This window comes from Microtus ochrogaster (genome assembly GCF_000317375.1).
Source record: "Microtus ochrogaster isolate Prairie Vole_2 chromosome 14 unlocalized genomic scaffold, MicOch1.0 chr14_random_2, whole genome shotgun sequence".
In the NCBI taxonomy this organism is placed as follows: domain Eukaryota; kingdom Metazoa; phylum Chordata; class Mammalia; order Rodentia; family Cricetidae; genus Microtus; species Microtus ochrogaster.
The window spans coordinates 3,117,881-3,132,739 of record NW_004949097.1 but is presented as its reverse complement, the minus strand read 5'-3'; the positions used below and the strand labels follow the sequence as shown (position 1 = coordinate 3,132,739).

General features: G+C 43.6%; 2 protein-coding genes across 2 annotated transcripts; one reads left to right on the top strand and one right to left on the bottom strand.

Moving 5' to 3' along the window:
- Window positions 1-590: 590 nt before the first annotated feature.
- Window positions 591-1,322, bottom strand: C14H12orf60 (chromosome 14 C12orf60 homolog). Its single transcript, XM_005364525.2, has one exon. The coding sequence runs from the start codon at window positions 1,320-1,322 to the stop codon at window positions 591-593; it is 732 nt and encodes a 243-aa protein (XP_005364582.1).
- A 4,334-nt stretch (window positions 1,323-5,656) lies between these two features.
- Window positions 5,657-13,657, top strand: Smco3 (single-pass membrane protein with coiled-coil domains 3). The gene is made up of 2 exons (XM_005364523.3): window positions 5,657-5,713; window positions 12,103-13,657. Exon 2 carries the CDS (start codon window positions 12,119-12,121, stop codon window positions 12,794-12,796), a length of 678 nt encoding a protein of 225 aa, XP_005364580.1. The 5' UTR covers window positions 5,657-5,713; window positions 12,103-12,118; the 3' UTR covers window positions 12,797-13,657.
- Window positions 13,658-14,859: the final 1,202 nt, after the last annotated feature.

Here is a 14,859-nt window from a genome sequence, read left to right as displayed (position 1 = left end):
GCTCTTAATGAACTGTCGTCAGTTTTTGTTATAGTACAGATTTCTCTGTTCAGTTTTTCTTCTGGGGTGCAGAAACCTGGAAATCCCAGGAAGGTGACAGCCAGACTCCAATGTCACCCTGTATCAGTATGATGACAAAGCATGGGTTGTGTTTCCCGGGAATGGGCAGTCACCCTCCTTCCTTTATGAGAATGAACAGATTGCAGTATGGATTACAGTGCAGGAGCGATCACCATATGAGAATGCCAGCACTTGCCTGGACTGGACGCTGTTGTAACTGCAGACAGACTTGTGGAAAGGAGTGATTAGTTGCTTAATTAATGCTTTCAAAGCAACAACAGATTTAGAAGATCCCTGAATGAAATACTGAGTGCCTTGATTTTTATAGCAGCACGTTCTATTTAGTCACTGTGGTTATCCTTTTCATGTAACAAATCAGAACTACAGGTGAGCAGTTTATCAAGGGATGCCTCTCTGCGTTTAAGTGCTAACATACGCACATACAGCATTGATGGAATGTACAAAGTACCACAAAACATGAGAGTTCTAGTTGATTTCAGACAGAAAGGAACACAGCTTGCATTGTGCCTCTACTTGGTCCCAACTTCCCTAAATGTGGAGATGCCCCCTTCCATGGTCTCTATGGCTTTCTGGAGGACCTGCAGGGTGAGCTCCATAGTCTGGACAAACTGTTCCAGTTCATCTGCGGCTGCTTCCGCCGGCTTGTGGGCATTCTCCGTTCTCAGGGCATCTTGCAGCTTCTTCAAAGCATCCTCTGGAGTGGCCTGGGGACGTTCTGGACTTGTGATTTTCTCGGATGTGGTGGCACCCGATGGCTCTTTGTTCTCTTCTCTATAGAAGTCACTTAATCGGAGACCCATGATGGGGAACTGCATCAGGTTTGAGAGAGAAGATTCCAGACTCCCAAGGATGAGACTACTGCTCAGCACAGAGGCAGTGGCTGGAGCCTGGATATTTCTGAGCATTTCTCGAGCTGTGTGCTGTGGGCCCACGTTGACACACTTCTCCACTGCAGAGGTCACAGCACTCGCCACCGTGGAACAGAAAGGCTGCTTCTGCACTTGTTTGTGCTTGGCTTCCACCATCAGTTGCATCTCTTTAAAATTGGTGATCATTTGCTCAAAGAAATCTTTAATGCAACTGTCTTCCTTCAGATCCACCGGGAGGACCCGAGTCTTCATCGTGAGGTTAAACAACTCAATGAACTTATTTATGAAGGAAACCAGATCTCGAATGTGGAAGAAGAATAGTCTGGCAGCTTGACTCAGTCTCTCTTTATCCTTTTCTGACTCCGAAGACATTTCTCCAACAAAGAACTCGCAGCCCTGCTAAGCAAAGCAGAACACAAATGAAAACTAAGATTGCAGCTGGCCACCATGGAGAGACTGAAAGGATTACTGAAACCCACAAAGTCCTGACAAGGCTAGGAGAGCTCTCCAGTAGCAAAGCGGACATGGTTCTGGGCTTTGACACAGAAGGTAGAGCAGGAGGGTAGCGCAGGACATCTTGCTGAATTTACACCATTTACATATTGGGTAGCTAGCTGGGCATTCGCAGGCGTGGAGGCCACTGAAGAAGACCCCTCCGTCTCAGAACCAGCTTTGGACCCCACCTGTAGTTGCCCTGGTAACACACTAACTTTACAAAAGGGAAAATAACACATCTGTCCTTAGATTGAAAATGCTACAGCAGAGGGAAGAAGCGTGAGAGGGGGAGGGCGGGGCAGCAGGGCTTGCTCAGTCTCTATTAAGAGGAGGCTGTTTCAATCTGGGCATAGTGGTGCAGGCCTTTAATTCCAGCCAAGGTGGGTGGGGCTCTGTGAGTGTAAGGACACTGTCAGTGCAAAGTGAGTTCCAGGACACCCCAAGCCAAGGCCATGTAGAGAGACCATGCTCACAAAAAGAAATGTGGGGGGTAGGGGGGCACATAATTTGTAGATTTTTTAAAACTTATCTTGAATTTTTCTGATCTATTTTTGTGATATTTTCATTCTTTGGGGCAAAGAAATGGAATCTGAGCTCTACCTCTGGCCCTGAGCCACATGACCTTCTGAACTACATTACTAAGAATGTAATATTACAACCTTGTCTGGTGCGGGGGAGTGGGGGGGGGCGGACAATGGTGCTGCACACCTTTAATCCCAGCACTCAGGAAAAAGAGACAGGCAGATCTTTGTGAGTTCAAGGCCAGCCTGGTCTACAAGAGCTAGTTCCAGGACAGCTAGGGTTGTTACACAGAGAAACCCTGTCTCAAAGTCTCAAACCACAAACAAAATAAGATTACATTATCAGTCACTTAGATGGGACCCCTCAAATCTGTAAGCTGAAGAAGTAAGATACACAGAAAGTCCTGCTACAAAACTGTCTGGGCCCTAGGGAGATGGCCACCCACAAACCTGGTGACCTCAGTTTGACCCCAGAACCGGGTAGAAGGAGAGAAGGGACTCCTGTGAGCTGTCTCCTGACGTCACTAGTGCAGGCCTCCACACCACAACAGTAACAGCAGAGAGGCTAAAATGGCCTCTAAAGTGAGAGGAATGTGAGAGGAATGTTTGGTGTTTACTGATATAAAGACAAACTATTACAAAGACAAAACCTCCGCAGTGGCTTGTGGACCTTCACTGTCAATCCTGAGTCTACCTCGGAGTGTGGAGCTTTTCTTTCCGCTTTCTCCCGTTTTGGATATTGACACAAGCCCTAGTCCTGCTTGCCTTGACACTCTGATCATTCCTCTCTCTCTCTCTCTCTCTCTCTCTCTCTCTCTCTCTCCCCCCCCTCCTCTTCCCCATACAAATGCTCACAAACTTATTTCTATCTGGAAAGCGGGATTCTCTCTCTTCTTCCTACCCATCCCTTTATCTTAGCTCCTTCTTGTTGATGTGTAAATAGGAGAGCGAGCACTTGTCTCAGCGCACTGGGCAGGCTGTCGGTGTGGAGATGTCACAGATGCAGGAGCTCCAGACAAGCAGAGAGCAAGGAGTGCAGGCTTAGACTCGGCTCACCCTCTCTACTCCTGCAGTCCACAATCTGGGAATGGTGCCACTCACAGTGGGGTGGGTCTTCCCAGCACAGTTAATGCGGTCAAGACAATCCCCCACAGACATGTTCAGAGGCCCATCTCTCTGGTGATTCTAGAGTCTGCCACGTTTGACAACACTAAACATCATATCCCTCCTTCTAGAGGCTGTCAAGATTTACAACTTGTCTGCTCTTCCTCTCCCCTCTACCTTGAACTCCTGTTGAATTGTCCTTAAGTTTTCTTCTGGGTTCATTTTTACATTATTTTATCTGTGAGGCTAAGAAGCCACAAAAGGGCCCCAACAAGCTCCTTGGTAACATATATAATCAAATACTGTATGCTGTCCCAAGACCCCCCAGGAACCCCAACAGTGCACAGACTATCAGTCTAACCAACCCCTTTCCTCTTCATTTTTGTCTGGTTATAGTGCCTGGTGGTTGGAGCTTGACAGTGTGCCTAGACCCTCTTCCCTGCCATACCAGGACAAAGGACAAAGCAGCACACACACCAGAAGGCGCCAGACAAGTCCAGAGGAGCCCTGCACTAAAGGCAGGAGGTGGCTGCGTTTAAACTAGGAGGCCTAGGCTCATCTACAGTTGTTGGGCCAACCCCATGACGAGCCTGGGAGATGCATGAACTTGCAGTCCTGCTGGGAACTCGTGCATCATTGGTAATTAGGCTCATACACATGTGGAGTCGCCTGACCACCATCAGCCAAGGGCAACCATGTAGGTAACCAAGATGGTGGTACCCACGTGGGCATAGCCATGGGGGTGCTAATAAAGATAATGATAAGATAATGTGGCTGCTTTGGACCTACACTCCATCCTCTGGGACCACATATTTCATATTTACCTGCACAGACATCTGCTCAGCCATCTCTACCCTTCCTTCCTTCCTTCCTTCCTTCCTTCCTTCCTTCCTTCCTTCCTTCCTTCCTTCCTTATTTCAGCCCTTCTTACTTCTTTCACCTTCCCGGAGTGCCACTAGGACAATGGAAACAGCAGACCAACACACCACAGGCCTGGACAAAGAGACTGCACAGTAGCAATGGCAGCTATTGCCTGGGTCCTCACACCTAAGGTAATCTCTCCATAGACCAACTGCTGTCCTGAGGCTGTGGGGATGAACACATTGAAAAGGTCAACTCTGCTACCCACTGAGTCCCCAAACCTGAATGCTTATCTCACCTGTCCTGCACGGCCAATCCCTTCTGTGAATGGAGCTTTGAAATGTGGGACCCAGATGGCAAAAAGCGAGGTACAGCAGAAGGGGCAGCCTGGGGACAGGGTTCGAGCTGAATACTGTCCAGGGTCTAAATGCCAGACACTTTGCTAGGCAACGAGGAAAATCAGCATGGTCGGGGGTGCGGCCACTCCCTCTTGGGTCTCCTGGCTAAGTTTGTTCTGTGCTTTCTTCTCTTGGCATTGACTTCCTTCCGCTTCATCCCACCCCGTGCTCTCAAAGCCGCCCAGAGGCAGGCAGTCCTCTAGTTTTCCTGGAGCAGTGAGACTTTTCCTGGGACAAGAGGTCCAAAGTAGTGTGGGAATTACTGCTCACCTTCAATTTTTCACCTATAAAGACAGCATCCATGGACATGCTGGGTTGGAGAGATGGCTCAGTGGTTAACAGCATTGCGTGCGCTTCTGGAGGACCTGGGTTCAGTTACAAGTACTTACATGGCAGTTCACAGCTGCCCGTAACTCCAATGCCCTCCTCTGACCTCTGCAGGCTCTTGCACAAGCTGTGCTCATGTGCGCTCGGGCTCCTACTCACACACGTACACATAAAATAGAAAAGGAATGCTGAGAGCTGATGCGGGGAGATAGTCTTCCCAGGGATAAGTCGCCTCATCGATCAGCCAATACCAAATGTTAAACACTGAAATCATATACATACAAGTAACGCGAAATGGAGTGAAAGGATTGTATATATATTTGTGTGTGTGTGTGTGTGTGTGTGTGTGTGTGTGTGTGTACACTTAACAACAGCAGCTAGAGAAACAGAAGCCATGATTTTAGGAGGGAGAATGGAAAGCACAGAGGAGACAGTGCAGGGAGGAAAGGGAGACCCAGGCACTGAGTCTTCCGGGACCAGTGTCCCTCTGCTAAGACAATAACAAGTGAAAAAGAACAGAACTCATAGCCTGGAAAAAAACAAATTCCAGGATACATTTTTTACTGTATCTGGTTTTGTATCTCCTAAGACTCTGAACAAAGTCACCAGCAAAAGATAAAGGTCCAAACGCAGTAGAAGCCAAAGAAAATAAATCTGGAAGAGTTGATAAGATGGATTCCCAGGGCTACAACCAAAGAGTCATCCCTCTGCCTGTCTGGTTTTGTTCAGTTTTACAGCATTTTTAATAAAAGAAAAACTCATTAAAAAACAGAAAATATAGAAACAAGTTCTGCCAATTTATTAATATCCCTCAAGTTACATTGCGTATGGCATCAATGGATTGTATTGTAGGAAACTGAAGGCTGAGAAGTTCTGAGAAGAACTATGCCAGGAAGAGGTGGCTGTAAACCCGACAGGCAGAGGGACCCAGCAGAGACCAGCAAAGCCTGTAGATCATCACATTCCACCAGAAGCTTCCAGATGAACCCACATGAAAAAGCCCTTCAACAATACTCCTAAACATCAGAGGGGACAGCAGCTTGGGGAGCCCAACAAGGTAAGCGATGCAGAAAGTCCTGCGAGCGAGTGTTCTAACACCCTGAGTGCCAAGGGGTAAGGGCTCTGGAATAATGCCAGTTGTGAGGAGCCGCATATAATGCCAACTTTGTTTTGAGAGGATCGCAGGGCATGCTTTGGCGATTGCCTCCTTGAAGACGCCAGGGAAGGAATACTTTCACTGAAAGATGTAGACTAAGTCACTGAAGGAGAAAAGCAATGAAGACATTCATTTTAGGAAGGCTGGAGATGCCATGATGCATGAAAGTGTGTTGCTTGTGTGGATAACATGTACTTTCTATGTCATAAATGTCATCAAGAGACCCAGAAGCTGGTTCTGAGAGAATGAAAGTGAGCTGTTACTTTAATTACTGCACAGAACTTGCTTGTACTCTGTGACGTCAACCACACTCGGAGTGGCACACACACCATGTGCCTTTAAACAGCCTTTGTTGGGGTGAGCATTGTTTTCCTCAGAAATGTCTCAAGTGCCTAATGTTATCCTTTGATAAGTGGGAATGGATAAACTTGATAGTCTAATAGAATGCTCAAAATCATTAGTGCATTCTGTTTTAAATATTTCTCAGAGGAATTTGTATCAGAAAAATGTATTACAACTTAAAATTTGAACACCAGAGCTTTGATTTGAAGTGAGGCTCAGGACCAGACAGCAGCTACTCTCTCCTTCTGCAAGGCTCCTGGCCGTATTTGTATGTGTGTCCACTCACAAGTGGACAGTGGAGAGCCAAGACAGCAGTGCATATGTGAGAGAACACTAGTGACAACATGGGCGCCTTGGCCCTCCCTCCTCTCCCTCTCTTTCTCTCTGTGTGCGCAGGTAATGTAATATGTAATTATTATGGACAAAGTCCAGATAGTGAATACAGCAGTGAATATACTGACATAGTGAACTTGTATGTATTAATCATCCTTTGACTTTGACTTAGCTTTAGGAAAGACAGAACAAGACCCATCTTATTTTTCTATGACAGTGGGATTCCCCTCTGTAAGCTGTGAATACCATTGGTTAATAAAGAAGCTACTTTGGGCCTACTGTAGTGCAGAATAGGGCCAGGTAGGAATTCGAAGCAGATAGAGGAGAGAGTAGGTGGAGTCAAAGAGAAGCCAAGGAGCTGCCAGAGAAGAAAGATGCAGCTGCCACCCAGAACCTTACCAGTAAACCACGAGCTTCGTGGTAAAATACAGAATAATAGAAATGGGTTAATTTAAGCTATAAGAGCTAGCCAATGAGAAGCATGAGCTAATAGGCCAAGCAGTGTTGTAATAATATAGTTTCTGTGGGATTGCTTGGGTCTGCAGCTGGGAACAAATGAACAACCTCCGACTACAATCCCACCATACTATCTCTTCCAATTTAGTGAGAAATAAATCCCAGGGGTCTTATCATTTCATCTTAAATGTCCTAAGTATACATTCCGAAAAGGAAAACTCTTTCTGAAATGTATCCTATGTCCTCCAAATCAACACTATTTCAACAAAACCACTTTGGAGAGAGATCAGTATCATGGCATGAGAATTTACTTTGATTATCAGCATAAAAGCTTTTGAAATGCAATTTGAATATGTTTCATAGGTAATAAAAAATGAGGATCAGTAAGATAGCTCAGAGAGTAAAAGTGTGTGCTGCCAAGCCTGACAACCTGAGTTTGATCCCCAGAAGTCACGAGGTAGAAGGAGAGAAATAACTTTTACTTCCACGTGAAAATAATTCCGCTTATTTTGTTTTTCTACCTATTTATTCCAGGGAAATAACACAGATGATGGGGGAAAAATAAACTAACCAAATCAGCCATAGAAACATTACATCAGTGACATAATTTGAGATTTAATGAATAATGATAAGGTTTGGAAGTTTATATAACTAATAAAGTGCTTATAAAATTAGAAACATAGGAAAGTAAATGAGCTAAAATAAGAGAAATTTTACTATTACTACAATTTTACCGTGACTATAACTTTGTAGAGATCCTTATGCACATAGACAAAGTTTAGGACTAACTACAACAAACCAAGATAGTAGGACTGCAGCTCTCTTTCTCCATATAAATATACATTTTTGTAATGGTTTTATATGTAAAATATTCTGTTACTAGTTTTAATTCCTCAACATTATGATTTGGGCATCTACCAGAACTCAAATCATATGAAGCATGAAGCTTCCTCTGTGAAGTTTCCTGCAGGCCCTCAATCTTCATTTTTCTCCTAAATTCCTGTAGCTCTTGGCAGACAAAGCAATGGTGTTGTTCATAAAGTACCCTAAAGAGTCTTGTTGGAAAACGAGACCAGCAAGAAGCGGCAGAGCAGTGAAGGAGGGGGTGAATAAGAGAGAAGCATAATGAGATATTTGTATAAAATACCATAATGAAGCCCATTATTTTGAACGTCAACTTTAAACTTTAATTTAAATAGGTATTCTAAAGCATGATAAACCAGGTGTGGTGACACATGCCTTTAATCCTAGCATGTGGGAGACAAGACAAAAAGATCTCTATGAGTTTAAGGTCAGCCTGGATTATATCCAAAGTTCCATGCCAGCCAGAGATATTTAAAAATAACAATAATAATTCTGACAGGCAGTAGTAGCCTTTCTCTTGTAATGTGGCTTTTTTTCCAGTAAAATTAAACCACCTGCACATTACCATGAAATTAACCTTAATTCCTTTCTTTTTTTATCTCTCCCCCACCTCACCCACTTTGAGACAGACTCAGGTAACTCAGGTTGGTCTTGGACTCACTGTGTAGCAGAGGTCGACCTTAACCTTGAACTCCTGATCCTCCTTCCTCTGCCTCTTAAATTCTGTGATTGAGTTAGTTATGCACAGCTACACTTGGGCTCAAAATCCTGTTTTACTACCACTCACATCAAACTAAATTTTAACCCCCTAGAGCCCAGACGTAGACCAAGCACAGCAAAACTGCATCAGTAAAGGCATGGGTGAGATGGGATTCCCGGGAGCCACGAGCTCCACCTGCTGGCTAGCAAGTCCCCAACAGGCTGTGGGAGGGCTCTAGACTCTGGCTTAGTTGGGTGACAGCAGGCTGCAGAACTGGAGAGTAACCCCCCAAACAGGACTTTCTCACTCACAGCGAGCACTGGTTATGTGATAACTCAGATTTTATGAGAGCCCAAATCTGCCTTACATAGTCTGTTAACTGTTAAACTCACCTCTGAGGCTCCTTGTAATGCCACGATCTTTATCAGGCTCCAGGCAAGTAACTGTCAAAAATTTAATAAAGTGGTAGTAAGTGTATGGCCCAGAATGCCTCTTGGGCATGGACAGCTTTGTGTCATCGGCAGGCATCAGTGAGCTTTAAGAAGCCTAATTACAGGGCTTCTGTTCCACCGAATACAGCAACCAGACTGAGACTCAGAAGCAAACAGTTGAAAGCCAGAATGGAAGCAGCACGCGTTATCCACTCTTGGTCCTCCGTGCAGCAATAGGAGTCTTAACTATCATGTACACATTTAAAGGGATCAGTTCAAAAGCCCACAAGCTGTGACCCTTCCTGAATGATCCCAGTGTCTCTCTACCTGGGGCAATACTAATAGAGAGAAATAAAAAGTGGGAATTGTTTAAAAATTGACTTTACACAAGTCAAACACAAATCTTGTATAACCATTTTTTTTTCAATTTGACACTGTAGTTATAAATGCCTTAACTTCCTAGCCTGATTAGAAAAACCAAGGAAGTGGGGCATCACCAATAGTTCCTTCTTTGTGTTTCACTAGGTTGAAGAAAAACACTCCTGGAAATTGTACCGAACACCAACTACAAACAACAAAAGCAGTTCAAAGATGCTAGCTGGCTTTAGTTTCAGTGTTAGGGTAGACAGCATCAAATTCTTCTAAGTGTGCTCTGTGCACTGAACACAAGATAATTGTTCTTCTAACACAAAAGGACAGGGCTGGAGAGATGGCTCAGTAGATGAGAGCACTGGCTGCTCTTCCAGAGGTCATGAGTTCAATTCCCAGCAACCACATGGTGGCTCACAACCATCTGTAATGAGATCTGGCACCCTCTTCTGGCATGTGGGCATACATGGAGGCAGAATGTTGTATACATAATAAATAAATCTTAAAAAAAAAGTTTAAAAAAAAACACAAAAGGACAGATGCGAGAACAAACAAGATCAGAATGTAAGTTGGTAGTCAGTTGCCTGCCTTGTACAACAGAAACAGGAAGACAGACTTACAACACAGATAACAGAGAAATGATTGTTTGGTAAACCATATATATATGTGTGTGTGTGTGTATATATATACATATATATATGTGTATATATACACATATATACATATATACGTATATATACGTATATATATATATATGTATATATATATATATATATATATATATATATAAAGCAGGGCTAGAGAGATGGCTCTGAGGTTAAGAGCACTGGATGCTCTTTCCAAAGAACCTGAGTTCAGTTGCCAGCACCCACGTGGAGGCTCACAACTGTCTGTAACTTCAGTTCTAGGGAATTCGGTGTCTTCTTCTGGCCTTAGAGGGCACTAGGCACACACATGATGCACAGACATGCATACATGCAGACAAAACACTCATACACATAAAATAATTATAAAACTAACCATTGTAGACTTTAACAGAATGTCAAAGTGCCAGGCACACAGAAAGCCTATTTGAAGTATGCACATTAATTTGGCATAGCTGTTCTTTCTGTGCCCAGTTTTTCAGTAAAATAAACTCAAAAAAGTATCATTGTTTTCCTCTCCTAGTAAAAGGTGCTGTGAGCCACAAATACAAGCACAAAAAGTGTCCCCCCCCCCAAGTCACCTGTATTGTTCTCCAGTGTGCTTTGGCTACTACTGCTTTTGTGAGATTACCTTCCTTCAGACACTCACCCTAGCCTGTCTTAATGGCTGAGGACTGAGTGTGGTGGCTGCTCTCAGCACTCAGGAGGAAAAGGCAGGAGATCACTGTGAGTTTGAGATTGTACTGGGCTTCCTAGTGAATTCATATGAGCCTGGCCTACATGTGAGACCCTTTTTCTTTTTCTTTTTTTTTTATATATCACTTCTTGGTCTTTTTTCTTAATATTTATTTATTTATTATGTATACAGCATTCCTTCCATGTATGTCTGCAGGCCAGAAGAGGGCACCAGACCCCATTACAGATGGTTGTGAGCCACCATATGGTTGCTGGGAATTGAACTCAGGACCTTTGGAACAGTCAGTGCTCTTAACCTCTGAGCCATCTCTCCAGCCCCAAGACCCTTTTTCATACAAAACAAATGGCCACATGAATATAGACTATACTAAATCATTTAACGTGTGTGCTTTACAAAGAGAGTCCCAGACATAATCATAACTGTCCTGTCCTTGTATGGTGTCCCCCTCCTCCTTAAATGATAGTTCAACCTACCATCTTAAAAATATACTCTTATTCTGAGAAATTTTTGTATTTTGACCTAGGATTTCACTGAACTGCTCTGGCTGACTTGGAACTTGCTATGCAGTGCAGGCTGGTCTTGAACTCACAGAGATCTGCCTGTCTCTGCGTCCAGAGTGCCAGAGTCAAAGGCATACACCACCATGCCTGGCTCATGAAGAATTGTTTAAGATTCTAATATTACATGAGCATCATTTTCGATAGTCCTTATGTTTTAAAAACAGTTGGCCTGTAGAGGTATAACATAGGCTAACATTTTATTTCCCTTTTTAAATTTTGAAATTATTTATTGGGGAGAGGTGAGGTGTTGTGGGTGGGTGCTTGAACATCACGGCGGGTATGTAGAGCTCAGAGGACACCTCCCAAGAGTCAGTTCTCTCCTCTCTCGTGTGGGTTCCAGGGTCCAAACTCAGGTTTGCAGGTTTGTAAAGCAAGTACTGGTACCCACTAAGCCACCTAGCCGATCCTGGTGTGAATATTTTACAGTATCAAATGCATACCCACTAAATTTATATCAGTGTTGCTGTAAACCCAGAGATCTTCATACTATTGATTTAACTCTAGGTGCCTGAGAAACATATCCGGTAGCCACACACTTAGTGTGGTGGCTAGGGGTTGGGGAAATAAGTAACTAAGTAAGGAAGAGGTGGAGAGCTGACCTCTAAAGGGCTGTGAAGGTTCAGCTCCTTTGCAGGACGCTTGTGTAGCATGCATGAGGCTCTGCATTTGATCCCCAGCATTGAATAAAGCAGGCAGGAGGCACAGGCCTGTAATCACAGCTTTGGGAGGCTGAGGCTGGAGGATCAGAAATTCACACCTAGTTCATCTCAAACCAACAAATAAATCAAACCTGCTAAGTAAGTTCTCAGGGAAAGCTTTAGCTGTGGCTACTTTGAAGGCCTCCTGGGTAGAGTCACACAGGTACTCTGTGACAATTTCTGCTTGATTTTTCAGAGACAGTGGCTGCAATATGGCTCAGAGTGACTTCCTCTACCCAGAAAACCCAAGGAGGCGGCAGGAAGTGAACCGTCTTCACCAGCAGCTCCTGGACTGCCTGTCTGACAGCTTTCAGGTCACCAACAAGCTGGCAGGGGTCCTGAACACCCACTTGGGCTGTAAGTTGGCCTTCATCGAAATGAAAAGAGATGGGACCATCAAAGAAAACTGTGACATCATTATCCAAGCCATGACAAAAATCCAGAAGGAACTGCAAAAGGTTGATGAGGCACTGAAAGAGAAACTGGAGCCAACGCTTTATAGGAAACTTCAGGACATCAAGGAAAGGGAGACAGAGAAGATAGCGATTGTGCAAAAGGTCATTTCTGTCATCCTGGGCGAAGCTACATCTGCAGCCAGTGCAGTGGCTGTTAAACTCGTGGGCTCAAATGTCACAACTGGCATAATTAACAAGCTGGTCACTGTGCTAGCTCACATTGGGACTTCTCTCCTTGGTAGCATTGGAATTGCTGTGCTCAGTCTTGGCATAGATATGATCATCCAAGCCATCTTGGGAGCAGTGGAGAAGACACAGCTTCAAGCAGCCATCAGAAGTTACGAGAAGCATCTGGTGGAGTTCAAGGCCGCCTCAGAGAGGTACCATCACTCCATCACTGAGGTCAGCAGTGCCGTGAAGCGCCAGATAAGATGAAGTCATATCTCTACCACTGGGCTAGTCCTCTGCTTCCCCCTCCATTGCAATGCTTATTTAACTAGCTTCATTTTCCATACTCCTCTCATGTGGACAGAGACGGAGTAAATGATTTGGAATGTTTGGGTTCTGGAGCAACAATGAGTGCCCAACTCGGTGGTACCAGACCCTCAAGAGAGAGTCTCTAACCAGACGTTTTCTTCCCCTGCTGTCAGAACCATGTGGTAGAAATGTATCACCAAGCAGCAGGTACAGAATTGTTTCCTTGTTCCCAATCAGTGTCCTCAAACATCCCACATAAATGCAGAGACCATGCCTATCACCTGTCCCAGCCGTCACGTAGGTCTAACGAGACGTCCTCATCGGGCTGGACACACACCTATGGGCCTGCAGTTGAACTAGAAGTGCTTCCATACTTTTCCCACTGGATTAAATGAAATTGTCTGAAAACTGGAAAGGACAGCAAAGCAGCCACATTTCCTTCAAGAACAAAAGGAGGCGATGGAGCTCACTCAATGTCTACTAACTACAAAGCGTGCCTGCGTGGATTTGGAAAAAGAGAAAATAATAAAACTTGTTTCTATAATGCAACTAATATTGACGAACTGTCATGTATCACTTCAGCAGTGTAACACTCTGGAACATTCTAAAACACAAAAAAGAATAAATCCCAGCTATCCATGCATAAAACGTATTAGGGAGAGGAAGAAGACTCCATGCCCTTTAGGAATTTTAGAAACAGCCAGAGGCAATGGAGGCCTACTGATACAACTTAATTTCTATAGATACAGCATTTGTTTTCTAAATCCTTCAACTCACAATTCCCACTGAGTCAATTTTAGGGTCTACTTCAAAAATTATTATACTGTTGATGCTGAGAATGTCTTTCTTATAGTTGTTTTGTTTTTAAGTACAAAAATACATTGATATATTAAAATAAAACATTGAATGTATTTCAAAAATCTCTTACAAATTGAAAAATTTTAACTAGCCATATGACTTTTTCAAATGTATTACTTTTTATTTTATTGCTGCTTTTATAAATTAATTTCAACATATCACAATTTGGGTCACCTTCAGATTTATTATTATTACACGATTTGTAAGTTTTGAATGATATTCAAAGATCTTTGCTGACATTCAAACCAAGAATTTACTAAGACACCCAAGCATCACGGGTCATGCCTGCAATTCCATCAGTCAAGACGATGAGGTAGGATGGGGAGGTGGAGTTCTACTTATTGAATAGGCAAGTCACGGCTTCATAGGGATCCTATTTCAAACTTTTAATTGTTTTTCTACTACAACAAAGCTTAAATATGGAACTGACGTAACGCTGTTATGGGACACACTTGACACATTATAAACATTAACATACATCTCTCGCAATACTTACGAAACACCTGATATCGAAAATTCCCTTATAACCTTTATCTGCAAAAGATGCTCAGGTTAGCTTGAAAAACAACCAAGCATGAGAGCTTTACGAAGACTTCGTTTAAAATGCTTACCTTTAAGGGGAAAGGGGAAAGGAGTTTTAAGGAATGGGGATGAGGAAGGAAAGGTCTAAGACTAGAGAGAAATAATTATTCCGAGCGTGTAATGACATCATAAAGGACTTTGGGCTGATGGAAAGACCAGAAGAGATGGGGAGTGTTACGTACCAACTTCTCCTCTGTAAAATCTAAAGCATGTATTATGATTTTCTTTAAAAATATTTTTTGTGTAGTTTATCTATTAGTGAGTCTCGCCAGGAAATGACTTTTTTTTTTCAGTTCCACGCGTTCTGGGTGTTTACGAGCCATTACTGAATTTCTAGGAGCGTCAGGCACCAAAGGGCTGATGTTCGCCTAGTCGGTGCCCAGTGTTACTCGGGAGCTAGTTTTCATCCATTTACATCCAACACGAGGGACAAAACCAACACACGGCTCCGCTGGGTGCACCGGCACCTGACGTCTCAACAGAAGGAGCCTCCGGAAACACGTCAGAAGTCCGAGAGAGAAAAAAATAATTGACCAATCAAATAACAGCTTCCTTTTTTTCATTCTTATTGGACTATATCA